This window comes from Pristiophorus japonicus, chromosome 9 (assembly GCF_044704955.1).
Source record: "Pristiophorus japonicus isolate sPriJap1 chromosome 9, sPriJap1.hap1, whole genome shotgun sequence".
Taxonomy (NCBI): Eukaryota; Metazoa; Chordata; class Chondrichthyes; family Pristiophoridae; genus Pristiophorus; species Pristiophorus japonicus.
In genome coordinates this window covers 126,198,163-126,222,404 of record NC_091985.1, presented here as the reverse complement: position 1 = coordinate 126,222,404, position 24,242 = coordinate 126,198,163, and the positions used below count along the sequence as shown (strand labels likewise).

The 24,242-nt window shown below is 44.8% G+C and overlaps 1 protein-coding gene and 1 non-coding gene across 6 annotated transcripts in view; both read right to left on the bottom strand.

Moving 5' to 3' along the window:
* Window positions 1–24,242, bottom strand: part of kif16ba (kinesin family member 16Ba) — a 306,911-nt gene that overhangs the window by 35,590 nt on the left and 247,079 nt on the right. For 4 of the 5 annotated variants that reach the window (XM_070889808.1, XM_070889811.1, XM_070889813.1 and 1 more), the window contains one exon: window positions 20,778–20,867. In XM_070889808.1, the coding sequence (XP_070745909.1) occupies window positions 20,778–20,867 (90 nt within the window). Of the gene's footprint in view, window positions 1–18,794; window positions 18,880–20,777; window positions 20,868–24,242 lie in introns of those variants that run through there. The other variant, XM_070889812.1, reaches the window with a different exon arrangement.
* On the bottom strand, window positions 7,237–7,328 carry trnad-guc (transfer RNA aspartic acid (anticodon GUC)). Its single transcript is given in 2 exon segments — window positions 7,237–7,272; window positions 7,292–7,328. It is a non-coding gene; the product is annotated as a tRNA-Asp (tRNA).

Below are 24,242 nucleotides of genomic sequence, written 5' to 3'. Positions count from 1 at the left end.
TAACTTTGATCCCTGTTGGATCAAAGGGAACCTAACATCTATAAAAAATGTGAAAAACTTTCCTGGGAGTACAAGCTATGAACATTATTAAGCATTGTCTATGCTTTTCATATGGCTGCCTAAGATTCCTCCACCAGCTAAGCAAGTTTATCTAAATCAGGAAAATGCCAAGTTCAATCCTGGATTGCTGATTTTCGCTGGGGCAGAAGGGAAGCTACTATTGGCCTCAATGTCCCTGGGTAATAATTGGGCAAAATCAGCCAAAGTTTTCACTCCGAATTGGTATCCAGTGTGAGCGAGCAAGAAAGAATAAATGGGACGAAAGGATCAGGATCAGCTGTGACAGCCCATGGTTGAATAGCTTGTTATTACGGCTCATAAGAATAATCACCACGTGGCAAAATTTCAGCGGGTGTTTACTGACCATGGAAATGTACTTCAGCAAGGAGTCAGGATGAAACAATGGTGACAAAAAAAGTAGTCCTGATTTAAAACAAAACAAAATAATAAAACAATGAATAATTTACCAATCACAATAAAACCTTTTATTAAAATTGAAATGACGTATGTAGGCAAATCTGGCAACCATTGTGTGCCACAAATAGCTGTGAAAACTCTTTAGTCGATGTATTGCGAGTGAGGGTGAAAAAATTGTTACTACTGCAGAATAGAAAGGCAATAGAAAAATCACAGCTGATGGAATTAAATGAGCTTTTGAATGCAAAATCATGTCACGTACAAGAGAGTGTTTGTTGGGTGGCTGACATACTATAAAGATAATTGCTGTAGTGGCTCACTGAACACGAGCCTTCAGCACAATTACATTCCTGTTGCTTAGGAAGATTGGACGTTGTCCACTTTGACCTTTGATGTAGCAGACTCGTGCTACACTCTTTGGCTTCCTATAGTTAATCTATGAAAGGCAACTTGTCGTTTTCCACCAAGCGATTGCATTTTGTCAAATTAACAGTTCAATAAGCTCCTCTAACAGTCACTGAAGCATTTCTGCATTTCACACAGAACAGATCTTTATTTCAGAAACAATTACTACTCTCAATTATTCATAAATGTACATAGCCTAATAAATTCTGGGTCTTGTGGTTCAGGGACAACAGATGTTTTGGAAATAAAACATGCAAGTTAAACTCAATTGTATGATTTAGTACTTAGAATTCACTAACATGAAATTATATTAAAATTTCAAGGTAAATATGAAAATATATAAAAATTTCAAGGCAGAGATATTGGCCTGAAAACTGCGGCCTCTCCGGGTGTGTACGATGTGTGCACGCACCCGAAGAGACCTCACAAATGCTGGTTCTCGGCGCACGATGCGCATGCGTCAAGAACCGGCTTCTGAGATCTGTCAAAATCAGATCGCACGCATCCCCGGGCGGAGATTTGGGCTATTTGCCCAACTCTTGCCCAGCAACTATCTCTCAAACTCTTATGCCTGGTAAAAGCAGGCGTATAGCCAACTTTACCAGCGTAAGAGTTTTAAAACATATAAAAATGTTTACGTTAATTTTTCTATTAAAAACCCTGTCTATGTAGGCGTTTATTTTTAACATTAAAACATTTTTTTTTAATTCAAAAAAATACATTTTTCTCGTCATTTAATTTAATGTAATTTCTATTCATTTAAAAAAGTGAAGTGTTTCTTTTAAATTTATGTTGGGTGTTTTATTTGATTTTAGGGGTATTCTCAATGATAGTAATGGAAGCTCGGAGCTCCCATTACTATGAATGTGAATACTACATTGTGATTGGTGGTCCAGGCCCACGTGAACCTACAAGGGAACAAGCTATCTTAAATCTGGTCCTGTGTAATGAGTCAGGAATAATAAACGATCTCCTAGTAAAAGATCCTCTCGGAATGAGTGATCACAGTATGGTTAAATTTGTAATACAGATTGAGGGTGAGGAAGTAGTGTCTCAAACGAGCGTACTGTGCTTAAACAAAGAGGACTACAGTAGGATGAGGGCAGAGTTGGCTAAAGTGGACTGGAAACAGACTAAACGGTGGCACAATTGAGGAACAGTGGAGGACTTTTAAGGAGCTCTTTCATAGTGTTCAACAAAAATATATTCCAGTGAAAAAGAAGGGCGATAAGAGAAGGGATAACCAGTCGTGGATAACCAAGGAAATAAAGGACAGTATCAAATTAAAAACCAATGTGTATAAGGTGGCCAAAGCTAGTGGGAAACAAGAAGATTGGGAAAATTTTAAACAACAGCAAAGAATGACTAAGAAAGCAATAAAGAAAGGAAAGATAGATTACGAAGGTAAACTTGCGCAAAACATAAAAACAGATTGTAAAAGCTTTTACAGATATATAAAACGGAAAAGTGTGACTAAAGTAAATGTTGGTCCCTTAGAAGGTGAGAAGGGGGATTTAATAATGGGAAATGTGGAAATGGCTGAGACCTTAAACAATTATTTTGTTTCGGTCTTCACAGTGGAAGACACAAAAACCATGCCAAAAATTGCTGGTCACAGGAATGTGGGAAGGGAGGACCTTGAGACAATCACTATCACTAGGGGGGTAGTGCTGGACAGGCTAATGGGACTCAAGGTAGACAAGTCCCCTGGTCCTGATGAAATGTATCCCAGGGTATTAAAAGAGATGACGGAAGTTATAGCAGATGCACTCGTTATAATCTACCAAAATTCTCTGGACTCTGGGGAGGTACCAGCGGATTGGAAAGCAGCTAATGTAATGCCTCTGTTTAAAAAAGGGGGTAGACAAAAGGCAGGTAACTATAGGCCGGTTAGTTTAACATCTGTAGTGGGGAAAATGCTTGAAACTATTAAGGAAGAAATAGCGGGACATCGAGATAGGAATAGTGCAATCAAGCAGACGCAGCATGGATTCATGAAGGGGAAATCATGTTTAACTAATTTACTGGAATTCTGTGAGGATATAACGAGCATGGTGGATAGAGGAGTACCGATGGATGTAGTTATTTCCAAAAGGTATTCGATAAGGTGCCACACAAAAGGTTACTGCAGAAGATAAAGGTACGCGGAATCAGAGGAAATGTATTAGCATGGATAGAGAATTGGCTGGCTAACAGAAAGCAGAGAGTCAGGATAAATGGGTCCTTTTCGGGTTGGAAATCGGTGGTTAGTGGTGTGCTACAGGGATCGGTGCTGGGACCACAACTGTTTACAATATACATAGATGACCTGGAAGAGGGGACAGAGTGTAGTGTAACAAAATTTGCAGATGACACAAAGATTAGTGGGAAAGCGGGTTGTGTAGAGGACACAGCGAGGCTGCAAAGAGATTTAGATAGGTTAAGCGAATGGACTAAAGTTTGGCAGATGGAATACAATGTCGGAAAGTGTGAGGTCATCCACTTTGGGGGAAAAAAAAAAACAGTAAAAGGGAATATTATTTGAATGGGGAGAAATTACAACATGCTGCAGTGCAGAGGGACCTGGGGGTCCTTGTGCATGAATCCCAAAAAGTTAGTTTGCAGGTGCAGCAGGTAATCAGGAAGGCAAATGGAATGTTGGCCTTCATTGCGAGAGGGATGGAGTACAAAAGCAGGGAGGTCCTGCTGCAACTGTATAGGGTATTGGTGAGGCCGCATCTGGAGTACTGCGTGCAGTTTTGGTCACCTTCCTTAAGGAAGGATATACTAGCTTTGGAGGGGGTACAGAGACGATTCACTAGGCTGATTCCGGAGATGAGGGGGTTACCTTATGATAATAGATTGAGTAGACTGGGTCTTTACTCGTCGGAGTTCAGAAGGATGAGGGGTGATCTTATAGAAACATTTAAAATAATGAAAGGGATAGACAAGATAGAGGCAGAGGGGTTGTTTCCACTGGTCAGGGAGACTAGAACTAGGGGGCACAGCCTCAAAATACAGGGGAGCCAATTTAAAACCGAGTTGAGAAGGAATTTCTTCTCCCAGAGGGTTGTGAATCTGTGGAATTCTCTGCCCAAGGAAGCAGTTGAGGCTAGCTCATTGAATGTATTCAAGTCACAAATAGATAAGATTTTTAACCAATAAGGGAATTAAGGGTTACGTGGAGCGGGCGGGTAATTGGAGCTGAGTCCACGGCCAGATCAGCCATGATCTTGTTGAATGGCGGAGCAGGCTCGAGGGGCTAGATGGCCGACTCCTGTTCCTAATTCTTATGTTCTTATGTTATGTTCTTATGATCCCAGGATACGCACATGCTCCTGGAAGACATGGGCCTGTATGCTGGCATGCGCAACTAGGCCTCGGAGCGCAATTTTACGTTCCTCCGGGACCACCAGGTATTTTCATTAAAAAAATTTTGGTTGAAGGCGTCGACCCGCAGGAAGTCTCCAACTGCAATTTTCAGGCCAATAATTTTCTAACGCAGAACAAAGGGATCCTGGACAGCATGTTTGTAATCTGGCATTAGTTATGTAATCAGCTTTCTTGGTTTTAAAAAATATATAAAAGCAACAATTTTGGTGGTTGAACACATAAATGTTGCCAAAAAAGAGGAAAATTTCAAATGGAAGGTGGAAGATTGAGCAGACTAAATCACAACTAAATGCACTTTATTTCAATTGTAGTTCAAAAGATGTGCAGCAAACATGGGCGAAGGGGACAGTCCCCATATCTGCCAATCAACGTCATATTAACAGTACTGGAACTGCAGCAAAGAGAGGATTTCCCTACAGTGGTTTGAGCTCAACAGCCTTACAGTAGAGATAAATAATTAATTTACAGAATGTAATTATCTGCTTTTAAACTGGTCAATAAATGTTCTCTTGTAGCCAACATTATACATTTTGGGGACAGTCAAATGCTTGCTTCAAACTTGGTCTTGAATAAAAACAGCCAACTGAACTATTCTTTCAAGTAATTGCAATTAAGCTTTTTATTGTCTTCTGACTGATTGCATTAACCATATCAAAAGCATCACCATGTGGGTTATGGTGACTTAGGAATCTGTACAGCAATAGCTATATAGCTGTAAAGTGGGTCTTTTGAGACAGCAGTTTTAGAAGCGAGAGGCCAATACCGGAGGAGCAGGAATGTAGATAGCAAAAGGGAAGAGAAGTTGAATGGTTAGCACTTTAGTAGGAATTGGGTAAAGGAAATGCAAGCTGTTCTGTGGGGAACGTGGTAGTACAAGCAATCTCATTGTTTCTCAAGGTGTTAGGATTGTTACTATTCTCTACCCTCTTTAGACCTGGATCACTTTCTTTCCCCATCCCCACTGTGCTCTTTACTACTCCCCCCCCGCCCCGAACCGAGTTCCTGACCTCTTCTCCCTGCCTCCCAGTCTCTCTCGCTCTCTCCCTCTGCGCCACTCTCTTTCCCCCCACCCCCCAACTCTCTGCCCAAGTCTCTCTCTTCCTTCCCCCACCCCCCCGCCCCAGTCTTGCTCTCTCTCCCACCTCACTCTCCCAGAAGACCGCAAAAATGTTTGTGTAGATAATCACACTGATGTTCCAGGCAAAAGTCCTGGAGGTGCCTTTGGTATAGTCTTTGATTTGTGAAAGATAACCCAAAACCCCAAGAGCAGGCTCAGGCTAGAGTGGCAGCTCCAGAGTCAGCAACGTTGTTTGCAACCACTTCTGGCTCACTCATATCGTACTGCGCATGTACGACCGGATCAAGCGCGCATGATCAAAAAGAGACGCAGTCCACAGCGCTCATGTGCAGGACACAAAAATGTTCGTGCACGTAATCACTCCGACACTGAAACAGTATTGTCCCTGTAGGTTGTGCTGTGTAAGCTAGCACATGTTACATAACCATCAATTAACTGAACTCAAGAGTTTTACATCAAATCTAACTGCATTACTTCACATTCAGCACAGCGCTGTGCTGTAGCAGTGTATTTCCTAGTAAACAGTAAAGATAAGTAAAGCCAAGCACATTGCATTCACCAACAACTTGCATTTATAAAGCGCCTTTAATGTACCTGTCGTAAAAAAGATTCCAAGGCTCTTCACAGGAGCATTATCAGACAAAATTTGACACCGAGCTGAGAGATATTAGGACAGATGACCAAAAGCTTGGTCAAAGAAGTACGATTTAAGGAGCGTCTTAAATGAGGAGAGAGAGGTAGCAAGGCAGAAAGGATTAGAGAGGGAATTCCAGAGCTTAGCCACCAATGGTGGAGCAATGGAAATTGGGGACATGCAATACGCCAGAATTGGAGGAGCGCAGAGATCTCGTCGGGTTTAGGGCTGGAGGAGGTTAGAGATAGGAAGGGGCGAGGCCATGGAGCGATTTGAACACAAGGATAAAAATTTTAAAACCTTCGAGCCCACAGAAATGGATGCTTTCTTGTTCCTCTCACTCCTGTTTTCGCCAATAACTTGGGTTCCACTTTTGGGTCGCATTCCATTTGCCAGCACCTTCCAGTTACAGTGACGGTTATGCAGCTGCTGTTGCTGTACTTTTTTTCCCCCAGGGTTGATATAGCCACCTTGGCCACTGGGATATTCTGGCTGCTGCCACTGACCGTTTAGCCGCCCTCGCTCAATTGCTTGCTGGCCCAGCTGCCTGCCTTCCGGCTCTCAAACCTGGGTGGTGTTGCAATACTGCTGCCCTGTTGCTCGCTGCTGTACCCCATAACCAGAAGGAGAAACCCCCGACAACCAGAGGGAAAAGCTATGTGCCATTGCTGCATCTTTTTGTCATTGATCAGCCTCTTGATGCTCATTTAATTAACTTCCCCCAGAATAGCCCCAATCTTTATTTAATCAATTTCCCCAGTAAAACCATGGTCTTTAATTAATTTTGTTGAGGCCGAACTTTTGTTTAATGTTGTTGATGGATAAGACTCTTTTCATTTATTAATTTGGTATTTTTATGAAGTTAATTTTGTCAACTGTCCCCTCCAATTTATTTAATTAATTTATCACCAACATTAACAACTTCCTTTAACCTATTTGATGTCATTCTGTGTAAATGAGTGAATCCATTTTTATTTAATTCATGTTTCATGGAAAATGATCACCAATGCATCCACTATTTCTAGGGCCACTTCCTTGAGTACTCTGGGACGCAGACTATCAGGCCCCAGGGATTTATTGGCCTTCAATCCCATCAATTTCCCTAACACTATTTCCCATCCAAAAAGGATATCCTTCAGTTCCTCCTTCTCACTAGACCCACTGTCCCTTAGTACCTTCGGAAAGTTATTTGTATCTTCCTTCGTGAAGACAGAACTGAAGTATTGGTTTAATTGGTCTGCCATTTCTTTGTTCCCCTAGGAACGCTAGCTCCTTTGAGCCGGAATTGAACCAGCGACCTAAGGATGACTTTGCTTCATATTTCACGACAGTCTTCCGCTCTACCAACTGAGCTATCAAAGGGAAGCGGATCAAAACTTGCGCATCCCCCACTAAAGTAGCTGCCAATTCAAGGCTAGATCTGTGCTGGGAGCTTGTGCTAATAATTCAAATGAGCTGACCCTGCAAAATGGGCCCAGTGATTTCAGTGTGCTAGCTAGGGTCACTGAACCATTCATGGCACAAATTATGCTCATCTTGCAAAATTGTTTTTTTTTTAAAAAGATCAACAGAGGGCATACTATTAAGATTGTAAAACGATGCCAATTCATTTGCATTAATTAATGAATACAATTCAGTAAGTTAATTAGTGCTCTCCATGTGAATCCCACACTGCACCCATACTGATCACTCTGTCATCCAAGGAATGTTAACATTTTAAAAGGATTAATTTAAATATAAAATGCAAAGACAGTGGTTCCACATCACTGACAATTTGGTGCTGTGGGGATTGCGGTTACAAGGCCACCACCGAATCTCACGTTTCAGCTAAATGATGAAAGATGTGGGAAATTAACTTTGAAGAAAAAAGACACATCCAGCTGTTGAAGTCTCTGGTGAGAAAACAGCACATGATTTTGTTGATTCTGAGTAGGATGTTAGAAACTTTGATGCATATGTATCAGCAGAAACAGAACTGCTTTCCGTTTCAAGATGGCATTTGCTTCAGATTTATAGGGTCTGAATGAACCTTATGGGATCAGAATTTTTTTCTCCCCAGCACATGCAAGTGGACGCAGACTACTGCCAATAAAACCTGGCAAGAATTGTAATGTTCAAGTATTTCTTGTTCAAAATGCCTTAAGATTCAGACTTTGGAATATTTAAAGCCAAACAGAAAACTTCGGGCCAAAATTCAGCCTCCCGAAAAGGCACCTTACTGTCGGAAAGCGTCGGAGTCGAGTGGCCGTCGATTTGCGGACGAATGACCGCCGCTGGCGAAATTCTCCTAGGTGCTTTTCCCGGCGGTCCTCACTTCCGCCCCACTGCTGCCGATCCCTCCTAAGCGCGTCATCAAAGCTTGCAGCGCCGATCTCCCGTACCGCCGATCTCCCGCACAGTCATTGAAATTCAAAGCAAAAAATCTTCGGGCCGCCGAGTGGTGCCAGATAGCTTTTTCTGTCTGTGCACTGTGTTCGACGTGTGTGCGACATGGCTGTGCGGTGATTATCCAAGGGGAGGGCGCACTGCTGCGGCTGCCGTTTTATTTTTTTTGTCTGCCGACTGCCAGGTCGGCCTGACCATTATACCCCCGGGTTTGGCCGGGCCACCAAGAGGCAGCCTGGTACCCCCTCGAGTGCCAGGCCGCTGAAACAGCCGAAACCCTCCTTGGTGGCCCAGGCTAAAATAATCACAGAGCTTGCAGCGGCTCTTCCCTTTAGAGACATGGTGACGCACAAGCGTCGTGACATCATCAGCGCTATGCTGATGACCGACAGCGGCGGAGACTCCATCCTGCCTCTCCAGCGTGCTCAATGCCACACTTCCGCCCCCATTATGACCGACTTCCGGTCTGTAAAGTCCTTACTCAATGGCACAAAACCCACACGAGGCACATTCTCTGGACAAGGTCACTCTGTGACCTGAACCTTTATTCACAGGACCAAGAAGTGATGACGCTGTATGGGACCTCCCTTTATATACCTGGATGACCAGGTAAGGAGTGTCTCCCACAAGCTCACCCCCTGTGGTCAAGGTGTGCATTGCTTAAGTATAGACAGTATTGCAGTGGTGTTACATAGAGGTTACACACTTGACATCACCTCCCCCCAAAGTCTTATTGGGATCATAGGTTAAGTCTTTCAGGTGGTCTACGCTCCCTGGTGGAGCGCCGCAGTTGGGGCTCTGGTTGTTGAGCCTTGGCGATTCCAGGCTGACCGCCGGGACTGTGCATGCTGCTGAATGTTCTTGTTGCTTGTTCATTGGTGGTGGTGTGAGCACCATCTCATGATCTTCCTCGGGTTCCTCAGTGTCTATGCTGAGCCTTTTTTTTTTTACTTGGTCCAGATGCTTACGGCATATCTGCCCATTGTTAAGTTTAACCACGATGACCCTGTTCCCCTCTTTGTCTATTACAGTACCCTCAAGCCATTTGGGACCCACGGCATGATTGAGGACAAATACGGGGTAATTTAGTTCTATACATCTCCCCCTTGAGTTTCGGTCATGGTACTCATATTGGGACTGGCGCTTGCCCTCAACTATGTCGGTCAGGACTGGGTGAATGAGGGACAACCGAGTTTTGAGTATTCGTTTCATAAGTAGCTCAGCGGGCGGGACCCCCGTGAGCGAGTGCGGTCGGGGCCTATAGGCCAGCATGAGGCGCAATAGGTGGCACTGAAGGGAGGGTCCTTGAATCCTGAGCATGCCTTGTTTAATGATTTGGACCGCACGTTCCGCCTGGCCATTGGAGGCCGGCTTGAACGGTGCTGTCCTGACATGGTTGATGCCATTGCCCGACATGAACTCCCGGAATTCGTAGCTCATGAAACATGGGCCATTATCGCTAACAAGGATGTCCGGCAAGCTGTGGGTTGCAAAGACAGCACGTAGACTTTCCATAGTGGTGGATGTCGTGCACGAATTCAAAATAATGCACTCTATCCATTTCGAGTACGCATCTACCACAATGAGAAACATTTTTCCCATCAACGGGCTCGCGTAGTCTACATGAATACGTGACCATTGTCTGGTGGGCCAGGGCCACGGGCTGAGCGGACCCTCCCTGGGGGCATTACCCAGCTGGGCACACGTCGTGCACCTGCGAACACAATGTTCCAGGTCTGAATCAATTCCCGGCCACCAAACATGTGACCGGGCAATGGCCTTCATCAGAACGATGCCAGGATGCTCGCTGTGGAGTTCCCTGATGAATGCCTCCCTGTCCCTCTGGAGCATGACTACCCAGCTGTCTCATAGTAGGCAGTCAGCTTGGATGGAGCGCTCATCCATCCGCCTGTGAAACGGTCCGACCTCAGGGCATGCTCCGTGTGCGGGCGCCCAATCCCCAGTCAGGACACATTTCTTAATCAGAGATAGGAGGGGATCTCTGTTTGTCCAGATTTTGATCTGGCGGGCTGTGATGGGGGAGCCTGCGCTGTCAAAGGCATCAATGGCCATGACCATCTCAGCGCTTTGTTCCGATGACCCCTCGGTGGTGGCCAGTGGAAGCCTGCTGAGCGCGTCAGCGCAATTTTCGGTGCCAGGCCGGTGCCAGATGGAGCAGTCATAAGCAGCCAGCGTGAGAGCCCGTTGCTGTATGTGGGCTGACGCGTTGGCATTAACATCCCTGTTGTCAGACAGCAAGGCTAACGGCTTGTGGTCCGTCTCTAATTCGAACCTCCTGTCAAAAAGGTATTGATGCATTTTTTTTTTTACACCATAGACACATACACCAGACACACACGAGTGCCTCCTTCTCAACCATTCTATATCCCCGTTCTGCTCAAGTGCGCGACCTGGAAGCATAAGCCACAGGTTGGAGTTGGCCTCGGCATTACTCTGCTGCAACACGCACCCGACCCTATAGGACGATGCATCACATGTCAGAACCAATTTCTTACAGGGGTCGTATAGGGTCAATAACTTATTTGAACAAAGTAGGTTCCGCGCCCGATTGAAAGCCCGTTCTTGACAGTCCCCCCAAAACCAATCACAACCCTTACGCAGGAGCACGTGAAGCGGCTCCAACAACGTGCTCAAGTTCGGCAGAAAGTTCCCGAAATAGTTCAAGAGCCCCAGAAATGAACGCAACTCCGGTGTGTTGCCGGGCCTGGGCGCTTGTCGAATTGCCTGGGTTTTGGATTCGGTGGGCCAAATCCCATCTGCAGCAACCCTCCTGCCCAGGAACTCAACCTCAGGAGCCAAAAACACACATTTGGACATCTTGAGTCATAGGCCTACCCAGTCCAGTCGGCGTAGCACCTCCTCCAGGTTGTGGAGATGTTCCTTGGTGTCACGACCCGTGATGAGGATGTCGTCCTGAAATACGATTGTTCCAGAGATGGACTTAAGCAGGCTTTCCATGTTTTTGAAAAATCGCGGCCGCTGATCGAATGCCAAACGGGCACCTGTTGTAAACGAACAGTCCCTTATGCGTAGTGATGGTAGTCAGTAGTCTAGATTCGTCAGCCAGTTCTTGGGTCACATAGGCTGAAGTGAGATCCAACTTGGTAAACAGCTTGCCGCCTGCCAGCGTGGCGAAAAGATCCTCCGCTCTCGGGAGCGGGTATTGGTCTTGTAGGGACACCCGATTGATAGTGGCCTTGTAGTCGCCACAGATCCTGACAGAACCATCTGCTTTTAGGGCGTGAACAATGGGGCTCGTCCAGTCGCTGAATTCAACGGGCGAGATGATGCCCTCTCTCAGCAAACGGCACCGCTCTGGCTTTGTGGTGCACTGGTCTGGCGTCCGGGGTGATGCGTATCACTACTTTGGTACCTTTGAACATCCCGACGCCAGGATGGAATAGAGACTCAAATTGTTGTAGGACTTGTGAGCACGAGCTTCGCTCCACGGATGACAATGTGTGCACATCCCCCCCATTTCCAGCTCATCTCAGCTAACCAGCTCCTTCCCAACAGTGCGGCACCATTGCCCGGGACAATCCAGAGCAGCAGCCGGTTCACTGATCCATTGTGTGTGACCGCCAACATTGCACTGCCTAGTACTGGAATGACTTATTTGGTATACGTCCGTAGTTGTGTCTCAATGTGTTCTAGTTTGGGTCTACTGGCTTTGTGTGACCATAGCTTTTCGAATTGTTGAACACTCATGAGTGACTGGCTGGCCCCCGTGTCCAGCTCCATGCGTACAGGGATGCCGTTTAATAAAACTTATTATTGGTGGCGTTTTGGTATATGAGCTGGGAATGTTTGTCACATGAACCCGCTGAACTTCAGCGTCCATTGATTTGCCCCATTGATCATCCTGCATCACAGACCCCTCTTCTGGTCCATCCGCTTCGTAAATTAGCCTGGTTACAGGCTTCCTGCACATTCGAGCTAAATGGCCACTGAGGTCGCAATTTCTGCAGACAAATTGTTGAAAGCTGCAAATCCTGGCAGAGTGTTTGCCCCCACACTTCCAGCAAGAGCTGAGATTCCCATTGTTGTGAACAAAGGAGCTATGACCCAGCATTCCTTGCTGATTGTCTCTTTGACTGCCCTTGAGTACCCGGTTAGTGGGTGTCAATGGCCCCATCCCAGACCGCATTGTCCAGTGTGATGGCATAAATGTCCGTTCAGCCTGCCACTGTCCCTGTTGAAAAACTGCTCTGGGGGTCTATTGCTGCCTGGGGTGTGTCGAACTGCCTTGCCTGCCTGCAGGGCTCCGAGTTGCGTTTATGATATTGACTCCCTGATCCCCCGCCGCATTGGAGGCAGAATTGCGCGTGTAAATTATTTTGGTTTCCTCCTCCCCGGCCATGAAAGTCTGAGCCATCAACGCCGCCGATTCCAAAGTCAAGTCCTTGGTCTCAATTAACTTTCGGAAAATCCGCGCATGACCGATGCCCTCAATAAATAAATCCCTTAACATCTCCCCCCTGCAGGCGTCTGTGAACTTAGAGGCTGGCCAAACGCCGGAGGTTCGCAACGAAGTCTGGTATGCTCTGTCCTTCACGATGTCGGCGGGTATAGAATCTGTGTCGGGCCATGTGTACACTGCTCACCGGTTTGAGGTGCTCACAGATTCATTTGCTGAGCTCTTCAAAGGTTTTGTCCGCCGGCTTTTCGGGGTATAGTAGGTCCTTCATGAGCGCGTAAGTCTTAGGTCCGCAGCTGGTCAGCAGATGTGCCCTTCGCTTGTCGGCCGTTGCATCTCCCAGCCATTCTTTCATGACAAAGCTTTGCTGGAGCCTCTCAATGAAATCGTCCCAGTCCTCACCAACACAGTACCGTTCCTCTGTACTACCGGTGGCCATTCTCGTGGGTCATTGATTCCCGTTTCTCATCGCCAATGGCACAAAACGCACACGAGGCACATTCTCTGGACAAGGTCACTATGACCTGAACCTTTATTCACAGGACCAAGTGGTGGTGACCCTGCGTGGGACCTCCCTTTATATACCTGGATGACCAGGTAAGGAGTGTCTCCCACAAGTTCACTCCTTGTGGTCAAGGTGTGCATTGCTTAAGTATATACAGTATTGCTGTGATGTTACATAGAAGTTACATACATGACACGGTCCACCACCAAAAAAATGACAGAGCTGAATTTCGCGCAGGAGGCCACCTTATCCACAGCAGCGATGAAAACGCATCAGGGGTGCAACCCGTTTCGGGCGGCGCTGAATTTCTACCCCAGGGACTCTTTTTAAAAAAAAAAAACACTCAATTTTCATGTTGGAGTTGTGATCATAGCTTGGACATTGACCTGTGAAATTGAATGCATCTTTAAGGTCCTAAAATATGGTACAATACTGTAAAAACAAAGATTGCATTTTGTTATTTGTCCCCTTTCCTCATACATAATGATTCATCCAAAACATAAAATTGACATTTTTAAAATTCAAATGTTGAATGAAAAATATGTGGTATGGTACGGATTAATGAAAACCACAGAAAATATTATGGCAAAGCTGCTTGCTTTCTTTATTTTTGTAATGAATTTCTTGCCAATGATATACGTTTGGGCAGTCTATATGCAGGCCTACACCACAAAAACTACTTGTAATTCAGCACAAAATTGACAATCTCAACCCAAAGGCTACAAGGTGGCTGCAGTGGTAAATGGAAAATGTCACATTGCTGCAATAGGATGCTTTCTCTTCAGGGCTTGGGCATTTTGTTGGGAAAGAATAGAGGGAGCGGTCATCATAGGCGGTCCCTTGAATGAGGATGACTTGCTTCCACGAGTTTACAGGTGTTTCAATGAAGGATCGAATAATATTCCAGTCTTGAATTCCAATTGAGGGGGTGGAAGATGCCTGTGTGTGAATTTTTTTTTTAAAAACATGTGGTGACCGTTGCACATCAGCCACCACATGGGTTTGACAGAGTTAGGCATTTATCCAGTGGCAAGGTTAATCAGGATGACTGGAGACCTGTTCTGCTGCACGGACTATGCAGTGTGGGCAGGCCCGTGCTGGCCCTGGGCCCTCGGCTCTTCTGGGCCTCGTACCTTCATTTGCCGCACTTCCGCCACGATCTCTTGCTGCTCCTCCGCCACAAACATTGGCTGCCCCTCCGCCATGATCTCTCAGCGCTCCTCCGCTATAAAACACTCGTCGCACCTCCGCACCAAACATTCACCACGATCACCCACCGATTCTCAGCCACGATCCCTCGTTGCTCCTCCGCTTCGACCACTCACCGCACCTCCGCCATGTCCTTCCCGCTCCTCTGCTTTACCAGGGCCCTGCCGATGCTCCTGCCGATGCTCCAAACAGCGACCTGGGTCCTGATGATGTCACCCCATCGCCCATCTTGAAGCTGTCACGCACGGAGCAGCTCGCGTTGGAAGTTGTAGTGGCATGCCGCTCCAGCTCTTATACTTCCTGACCTGCGGAGGTGTTCTCTCGCAGGTAGGGGGCCCACGATGCTCCAGGGCCCGCCGCTCCAACTCTTATACTTCCCGACCTGCGGAGGTGTACTCTGCATCAAACACGACTCTACGTGACCTGGGACTATCTCATGCTAATGTGGGCTTCCATTCCTCAAAGAATTATTAAGCCATGAACCATGATAAAACCCCATTACAGCCAAATTGTGTTTGTAGTGCTAGAGGTTACTGGAGGCCGAGATGTTAAATGGTGAGGAGTTGAGTTTGTATGGCAGTCAAAATGGTGAAATAGTTGAGAGCTGTGATCAGCCTTTTACAGCATTGGACAGAGATGCAGAGTTAGAATTTCGGTTTTCAGCGAAAACTGTAGTTTTACGCCAAAATTACCATTTTTGCTTCGCTACCGTTTTAAGGCCCACTTTTCAGCCTTTAATCGGTAAAAATCGGCACTGCGAGAGGCGCCTTGGGAGGGGGGGAAAAACAACAAAAAAAATTTGCAAAAAACATTCACAAAATCCTTACCTACTAAATTGCTGAAAAGAAAAATTAATAAAAACAGTAACTTACCTTTTTTGCAGGTCTTCATACTTACTGCTGCTGGCAGGATTGCACCGCAGGTTTGACCCGGTCAGTATTCTGAGTGCAGAATACGGGTCACGAGAGCGCCAAAAATTGATTGCAAATGCTATTTGCGGTGTTGCATGTCGGCGCTCCTCTCCCCGGTGGTACGTGGAAGCACCGCCGCAAAAAGGTCAAATCGTGGCAAAAACCCAGTTGCAAAGTCGTCGAAATTCTAGCCCCTTACATGTGGCCTGATACTTCAGAAACCCATTAACGGTTTTAATTTTCTAGACTGGATTTTACTAAAGTGGAATTAATTTGATTTGATGGCTGTTCAAACATGGTGTTAATCTGAATCTGGAATCATAGCCCATTTACCACAGCTTTCAGTGCTGTACCTAGGTATTCATTTGTAATTTTAAAAGCATTCACTTTTTTCTCTTTCTCCATCTTCCCTACTGCCCTATATAAATGCAAATTCTTCTTCTCATTTCAACATATATACTAAGCCCATTGAATTAACATCCAAGCAACTTGGATGAAAATGGGAACTAGTGCATATTCCTGAGAAGATGTTAAATACACAAATTTAAAACATTGACCGGGGATTTCCTTAGAGCTGCTCCTGCTCTGCCACAAAGCGCAAAGCTACAGCAGCTCTGAGGAAATATACGACCATGAATTTCAAAGTCAGAATTACCCAAGAATTATTACAATAAATTTGAACTTGGCATTTCTACAAACCCAATATAAATGTGTTTTAATGGCAGTACAATGAACTGAGGTTTTCAGTGCTGCACACAAAAATGAACTCATTGGGTTTGAATAGCAGTTGTGGAACACGAGCATACATAAAATGAAAGCATATTTATAATGGCATGACTTTGGTAAAGGAACATCAGGGCTACCCCTGAAATAAAAACATTTAATTAGCATGATTCTCTATTTTGTTTGCTACAATTCACTGCAATTGTATTTAAATAAAACTATTTTAAAACAATGGTAATAGTGTACTGCATTTCAAATATAGACTGAAAACAGCAAGATCTGTGTTCGTGCATGTAAATTAAAGAGCTGATGCAAATTGACAGTGGATGACACTAAATTTAGCAGTAACCACAAATACTTGAGACTAAGATCTAACCTATTACACTAGAAGGAAGGTAAATCATTCTGGAAAGTCATGGATACAAGACTAGAAATTGTATCCAAAGTCGCTGTTAACCTTGACCTAGAAGACATTTATTCTAATATGTATATATCAAGTATGACAGAACTCCTTACAGCAAGCAGCCTATTAAAACTCATTGCCACTTGCACAAAATAACTCAGTTTCAGTTAAATTTACGAGAATTTTGCAATTTTTGACACATCAGTAGCTCGAAAGAGTAAGAAATGAAAAGCTCGTGTGATGTTTGTTAAAAAACATGGGGGCTGAAATTGCCCCGTTTGAAAAGGCCAGTTAGTAGCTCCGTGCAGCGCTAACGGGACAATAAGTGGTTTGCGTCCGGGACAGACTTTGGGAATTGCCTCCAGGATGCCGGGTGCAAAAACGGCTTTGCGCTGCGCCCCGTCGTGGGCGCCCCACACACACAGTGATGATGTCATCGCTGTGCACACCCCCCTTATTGCCCCGTGGGAAAAAATGCCCTGCGGGAGCATGGTCAGCGCCGAGCGAAGCCACTGCAGGGCACGAAGCTGCCGGTGGCTGGGGCGTTGCGGCCGCCTTTATGACACAAGAGCTAAATTCCAGAGACGAGGTAAGAGTGACTGAGTGTGCTACCAAGGAGCCCTAGTAAAACTAAAGTCATGTTAGGGGAAAAACTCTCTCCAACTGCTTCATCGATGACCTTCACTCCATCACAATAATCAGAAGTGGGGCTGTTTGCTGATGACTGCACAGTATATAGCACACAAGTGGCTATTGAGATAGGCACTGTAACATTATTTGGAAGTGGGCCACCCCGACCTGCGAGAGACCAACATCGCAGGTCAGGAGTATAAGAGCTGAAGCATGTCACTGCAGCTTACAGCGCGAGCCACTCCAAGTGTGCAACGTCGTCAGGACCCAGGTCGCTGCTTTACGAGGGCCCAGCCGATGCTCCTGCCCACGTTTGGAGCGTGGGCAGGAGCATTGGCTGGGCCCTGGTAAAGCAGGAGTGGGAAGGTCGTGGCGGACTCGTGACAAGTGATCGGGGCGGAAGAGCGATGAGGAATCATGGCTGAGATTTGATAGGTGATCGTGACGGCGGTTCGGCGAATCTTTGGTGCGGAGGGAGATTGTGGCGGAGGTGCAGCGAGTGTTTTTGTGGCGGAGGAGCAGTGAGGGATCGTGGCGGAGGTGCGGCGATTGAGTGTATGGGGCCCAGAAGACCCGGGGCAGCATGGGCCTGCCCACACTGCATTGTGCGCGCACTAGCTCCGTGCAGCAGAACAGATCTCCAGTCGTCCTGGTTAACCCTTGCCACTGGATAAAGGCCTAGCTCTGTCAAGCCTGTGTGTGACTGGCAACGGTCACCACACGTTAAAAAATCCACGCACAGGCATCTTCCACCCCGTCAACTGGAGTTCAGGACTGGAACATCGGGTCCTTCATTTAAACATCTGTAAACTCATGTGGAAGCAAGTCATCCTTGTTCGAGGGACCACCTATGATGGAGTATTCAACTCCATTCGTAACTGCTCAGATAATGAAGCAGTCTGTGCCCGCATGCAGTAAGACTGGGACACCATCCAAGGTTGGGCAGATAAGTGGCAGGTAACATTCGTGCCACACTAGTGTCAAGCAATGACCATCTCCAACGAGAAATTGCGTAACTACTTCCCCATGCCATTTAATGGCATTACCATTGCCGAGTCCTTCACCACCAACATCCTGCAGGGGTCACCATTGATCAGAAACTCAACTGGACCAGCTACATAAATGCCATGGCTATGAGAGCAGGTCAGAGGCTAGGTTATTCTGTGATGAGTTGCTCACCTCCTGACTCCCCAAAGCCTCTCTACACTTACAAAGCACGTCAGGAGCATGTTTGAATACTCCCGCTTCCCTGGACAGGGGAAGTTTCAACATTCAAGAAGCTCAACAGTAGCCAGGGCAACACAGTTTGCTTGATTGGTTAGGTAGGGAATTCCAGGATTATGATTGAGCGACAATGATGGAATGGTGATATATGTCCAAATCAGGATGGTGTGTGACTTGGAGGAAAACTTGGAGGTGATGGTGTTCCCATGCACCTGCTGCTCTTGTCCTTCTAGGTGGTGGAGGTCGCAGGTTTGAGAGGTGCTGCCAAAGAAGCCTTGACGAGTGATTGCAGGTTATCCCGTAGATGGTACACACTGCAGCCACGGTGTGCCAGTGGTGGAGGGAATGGATGTTTATGTTGTAGATGAAGTTCTTCTGGTGCCCTGACCAACATTTATCCTTCAACCATAACCACCAAAAGCAGATTAACAGGTTGTTTATCTCATTACTGTTTGTGGAACCTTGCTGTGAATCGTCCTGTTTGCCTACAGAACAGTGACTACAATTCAAAAGTAATTCATTGGAATAAATGTACACAAACAAAATTGCAATCTTGCACTATGCAATAGTTTCAGTGGTCCTATAAAGTTTAAAAGAGGAAATTCTTAGAAAACAAAAATAAATTTTACCCTAAAAATACACAAATCAAAAAATGAACATAAAAGCAAAGTAATTTACTGAACATCAAGATGCCATCATACTGGCACCCAGACACATTAGCAATATTCCCACCTACTATTTCAAATTTTAACAATTAACTGCATTCTAAGCCCTTACTTCATTAATGCGGTTAGAGCCAATGAGCAATATATCAATGAACCAAACAACAAAAAGATATTAGGATGTATGCATATTAGGCTTATTCTAGCTGTTCTAATTCCATTTGTTTACATAATGTACACATACAAATATGGACTGGAGCTTATGGCCCTGAGCAACTAGTTTACACTAGTTGACATGTATGTACAATAAGTAAGGGATCCATTGTATTTCTCCCCCAACTATCCCAATTAGAAGTATTGTGTGATTTGGATAAATCATTTCAGTAGTATTTGGTATATGTATGTGCACTTTCATAGTGCTAGTTTGCACTGCTTGGCAGGCTCAAGGTTCAGGTAGAGCAGAGGTTGCCGGCATGAGTAAACTGCACCGTAGAAAAATTAAGGTGCAATCCTTCAACAGAACTGAAAAAAAATTACCGATGAATAGCATTTAAAAAAGAACAGAATAAATGGAAGGGGGAGGGAATATACATACACACACACACACACACACACGATAGGAAGTAGAAAGAGCTATCAAGTGCTTAAATGGAAAATGGTTAAATGGCTGAAGTGATATCAATGACATTTAAGACACACAGAGAATGTGTGAATAGCCGAGGTGATTGAGGGTAAGGCAGGTATGAAATGGAAGAAGGATTTTTTTAATATTCACTCACGGGATGTGGGCGTTGCTGGTAAGGCCAGCATTTATTGCCCATCTCCAATTGTGAAACAGATGTGTTTTTACGACAATCCAGTTATTTCATGGTTACTTTGTTTTTATTAAATTAATTGAATTTAAATTCCCCCGCTGCTGTGGTGGGATTTGAACTCATATCTCTGGATCATTAGTCCAGGCCTCTAGGTTACTAGTCCAGTAATTTAACCACTGTGCTATTGTACCCGTAAAGTGGAACAGAATCCACAGCTTCAGGAGAAGAAAAACAGATGACGTTGAAGATCAGACTGTCCAGTCTTCACAGCGTTCCGACAAACACTCCGCACCCCAAGTAGCAAACCACCTCACCCTCAGACATGCCAATGCATCCGTTCCGCATCAACATCACCTCTTGCGGTGGGAGTTGCTGATTAACCTGCTGAGTGGTTCCCGCATTTTCTGTTTCAGATTTACAGTTTTACTTGCACTGTAGTGAAACTGACCTCTATTGCAAATGGAGCATGTACACACATCTATTTAGTTAAAGCTATTTCAACATAAGAACGAAAGAATTAGGCCACACGGTCCCTCGAGCCTGCTCCGCCATTCAATAAGATCATGCCTGATCTTTGACCTAACTCCACATTCCAGCCGGATCTCCATATCCCTCGATTCCCCCAGAGTTCAAAAATCTATCTATCTCAGCCTTGAATATACTCAATGACTCAGCATTCACAGCCCTCCGAGGTAGAGAATTCCAGATACACAACCCAAATATCCAGGCTCTAGTAATTTTCCATTCTGCCTTAGCCTATCTCTAAATATCATTTATATTCCAGCAACAGTGGGACTTTGCAAAATAACTTAGTATTGTTTAACTGTGATAGCAGAAGTGTGAAGCATGTGTCCTATTAACATGTCACAAACGGGACTAATTTCCAAATATTAAATTATGGCTTACCTCTGGGTATTTCATTTTCATTGTTCTGTGCAGTTCTCTGAAACGACTGTACCGTCGAAACACTGTCCAAGTTTCATCCAGGATGGTTATCTAACAGAACACACATTATTTATTTTTGCAGAATAGCAATGTAAACTCATTTATTTGGCTGTAAATAAAAAGTTCGATTTTCCATTTTATCTTGCCAAAATCAGTTGCAGAGCTCCTTTATGAAGCCTCAACTTTACTTGGCCTTAACTAATTTAATTATTTGCCCATGAAAAATGCATTGCATGAATAACTCTGCAAAAGCCACCAAGGAATTAGACTAAATAAATTCACTTTTCAAAACTGGCCAATATCCAAGTGCATTTTTATTTATTTTCCCTACAGTTTCATACTGAAGACATTGGCCCTGAAATTCTGGCCTCCCCGGCTCCGTACGGAGTTTCTATAGACCCGGGAAGGCATCAGAAATGATGGTTTCCAACGTGTAATGCGCATGCGCTGGAAACCGGCATTTCCGATCCGTCAAATTTCTGGCTTGACAGATCGTAGCCAGATCGGGAGCGAGGATACTTGCATGTGGAAATTTCTGATATTTACACTTACAAATGTCCTCAAAAATCTTACGCCTGAAAAAGCAGGCGCATAGCCTACTTTTGCAGGTGCAAGTGTTTTAAAAACACAAAAACATATAAAAATAAAGTTATTAAAACATATTTTATTATAAACTCTCCCCACAATGGTAAGTTTATTTTAAAAAACTAAAAATAATTTCCCGATTTTTTTTTTAAAGACATTAATTTAAATGAATGTAGTGTAATTATTTTCTTTTTTTTTTTATAAAGTGTTTTGGGTGTTTGGGGCTGTGTTTTGTGTGTTTCAGGCTCTATCACAATCATAGTATTAAGAGTTTAGGACCCTGCGGAACTCCTATTACTATGATACCTTACCTGATTGGCTGCCCAGAGCCATGTGACTCCAGCTCAAGGCCTGCGCACGCGTCGATGTGCACGCGCTGCGAATCAAAGGAGGCCACAGCATCTGAAAGTCCAACATGGGCACCAGCTTAAGGTAGGTGCGTATTTTTTCTCTAAAATGCCCGCGGGAAGGCCAAACCGGAATTTCAGGGCCAATGATTTTCTGTGATTTGGTTCCACAGGTGCTGGCAGCCCTCCACACTTCATTGAAGTGGCTACTCATGTCTGAAACAGCAAGTATCAGCAAACTATCCAACTGTAGAACATCACAACTGAGTCCAATCAAATTCTCGTTTTGGGGTAGACGTTCAACTTATCACTCGGGTATAAAAACTGATGTTACAGATTGGCTGCCCGTGGTAGAAAGCATCCAATTTTCGCTTCTATTGATTTTGAATGGGGAGCTGGTCTGCAATGTCAATTTTATGCCCAGGTGGCAAGTTGAAAATCTACCAATTTATGTGCACACAGGTGGCTAGCCACCCTTTCCAGCAGGGAGTCAGAGGGGAATGATTAGGAGTGGAACTTTAGCTGACTTTTATCCTCCATTGTCCAGAACACTAAAGCTTACTGTAGGGCCCCAAACTGTTGCCCTTGGTGAGAGCACCTAACTCGGCAAGAGCAAGAATGAAACCTGGAGCCTTTTGGTTTATATGGCTTAGCATCATATGACACCGTGCATTTATCCCCTAAGCCATCAGGAGGAGCTGTATTTAATAGTTTAATTAATACTGCAAATAAACCAGATAACAGGTTACTACAGGGCATTTTAATGATACCAAGTAAATGTTGCAAGAAGGAAACAGCAATTATTATGTGCAAAATACAACTGTGGCAGATGGAGTTCAATGTGGGAATTTGCAAGGATTCAAGAGAGAGAAATTGGAATATTTTCTTAACATAAGAAATAGGAGCAGGAGTAGGCCATTAGGCCTCTCGAGCCTGCTCCGCCATTCAATATCATGACTGATCTGATCATGGACTCAGTTCCATTTCCCTGCCTGCTCTCCATAACTCCTTATCTCCTTATCGTTTAAGAAACTGCCTATTTCTGTCTTAAATTTATTTAATGTCCCAGCTTCCACAGCTCTCTGAGGCAGCGAATTCCACAGATTCACAACCTTCAGTGAAGAAATTTCTCCATCTCAGTTCTAAATGGGCGGCCCCTTATCCTAAGATCATGCCCTCTAGTTCTAGTCTCTCCCACCAGTAGAAACATCCTCTCTGTCCAACCCCCTCATAATCTTATACATTTCTATAAGATCACCTCTCATTCTTCTGAATTCCAATGAGTAGAGGCCCAACCTACTCAACCTTTCCTCATGTCAACCCCCTCATCCCCAGAATCAACCGTGTGAACCTTCTCTGAACTGCCTCCACAGCAAGTATATCCTTTCGTAAATCTGGAAACCAAAACTGCACCCAGTATTCCAAGTGTGGCCTCACTAATACCATGTACAGCTGTAACAAGACTTCCCTGCTTTTATACTTCATCCCCTTTACAATAAAAAAGGCCAAGATTCCACTGGCCTTCCTGATCACTTGCTGTATCTGCATATTATCTTTGTGTTTCATGCACAAGTACCCCCAGGTCCCTGTACTGCAGCACTTTGCAATCTTTCTCCATTTAAATAATAACTTGCTCTTTTATTTTTTCTGCCAAAGTGCATGACATCACATTTTCCAACAATATACTCCATCTGCCAAATTCTTGCCCACTCACTTAGCCTGTCCATGTCCTCCTGCAGCCTCTATGTCCTCCTCACACATTACCCTTCCTCCCATCTTTGTATCATCAGCAAACTTGGCTACGTTACACTCAGTCCCTTCTTCCAAGTTGTTAATATAGATTATAAATAGTTAGGGTCCCAGCACTGATCCCTGTGGCACCCCACTCGTTACTGTTTGCCAACCAGAGAATGATCCATTTATCCCAACTCTCTGTTTTCTGCTCGTCAGCCAATCTTCTATCCATGCCAATATATTACCCCCAACCCCGTGAACTTTTATATTGTGCAGTAACCTTTTATGTGGCACCTTGTCAAATGCCTTCTGGAAGTCCAAATACACCACATCCACTGGTTCCCCTTTATCCACCCGGTTTGTTACATCCTCAAAGAATTCCAGCAAATTTGTCAAACATGACTTCCCCATCATAAATCTATGCTGACTTTGCCTGACCAAATTTTACTTTTCCAAATGTCCTGTTACTGCTTCTTTAATAATGGACTCCAACATTTTCCAACCACAGATGTTAGGCTAACTGGTTTATAGTTTCCTGCTTTTTGTCTGCCTCCTTTTTTGAATAAGGGCGTTACATTTGCAGTTTTCCAATCTGCTGGGACCTCCCCAGCATCCAGGGAATTTTGGTAAATTAGAACCAATGCATCCACAAGCCCTGCCGCTATTAGGACCCTAGGATGCAAGCCATCAGGTCCAGGAGATTTATCTGTCTTTAGTCCCATTATCTTACTGAGCACCACCTCCTTAGTGATTGTGATAG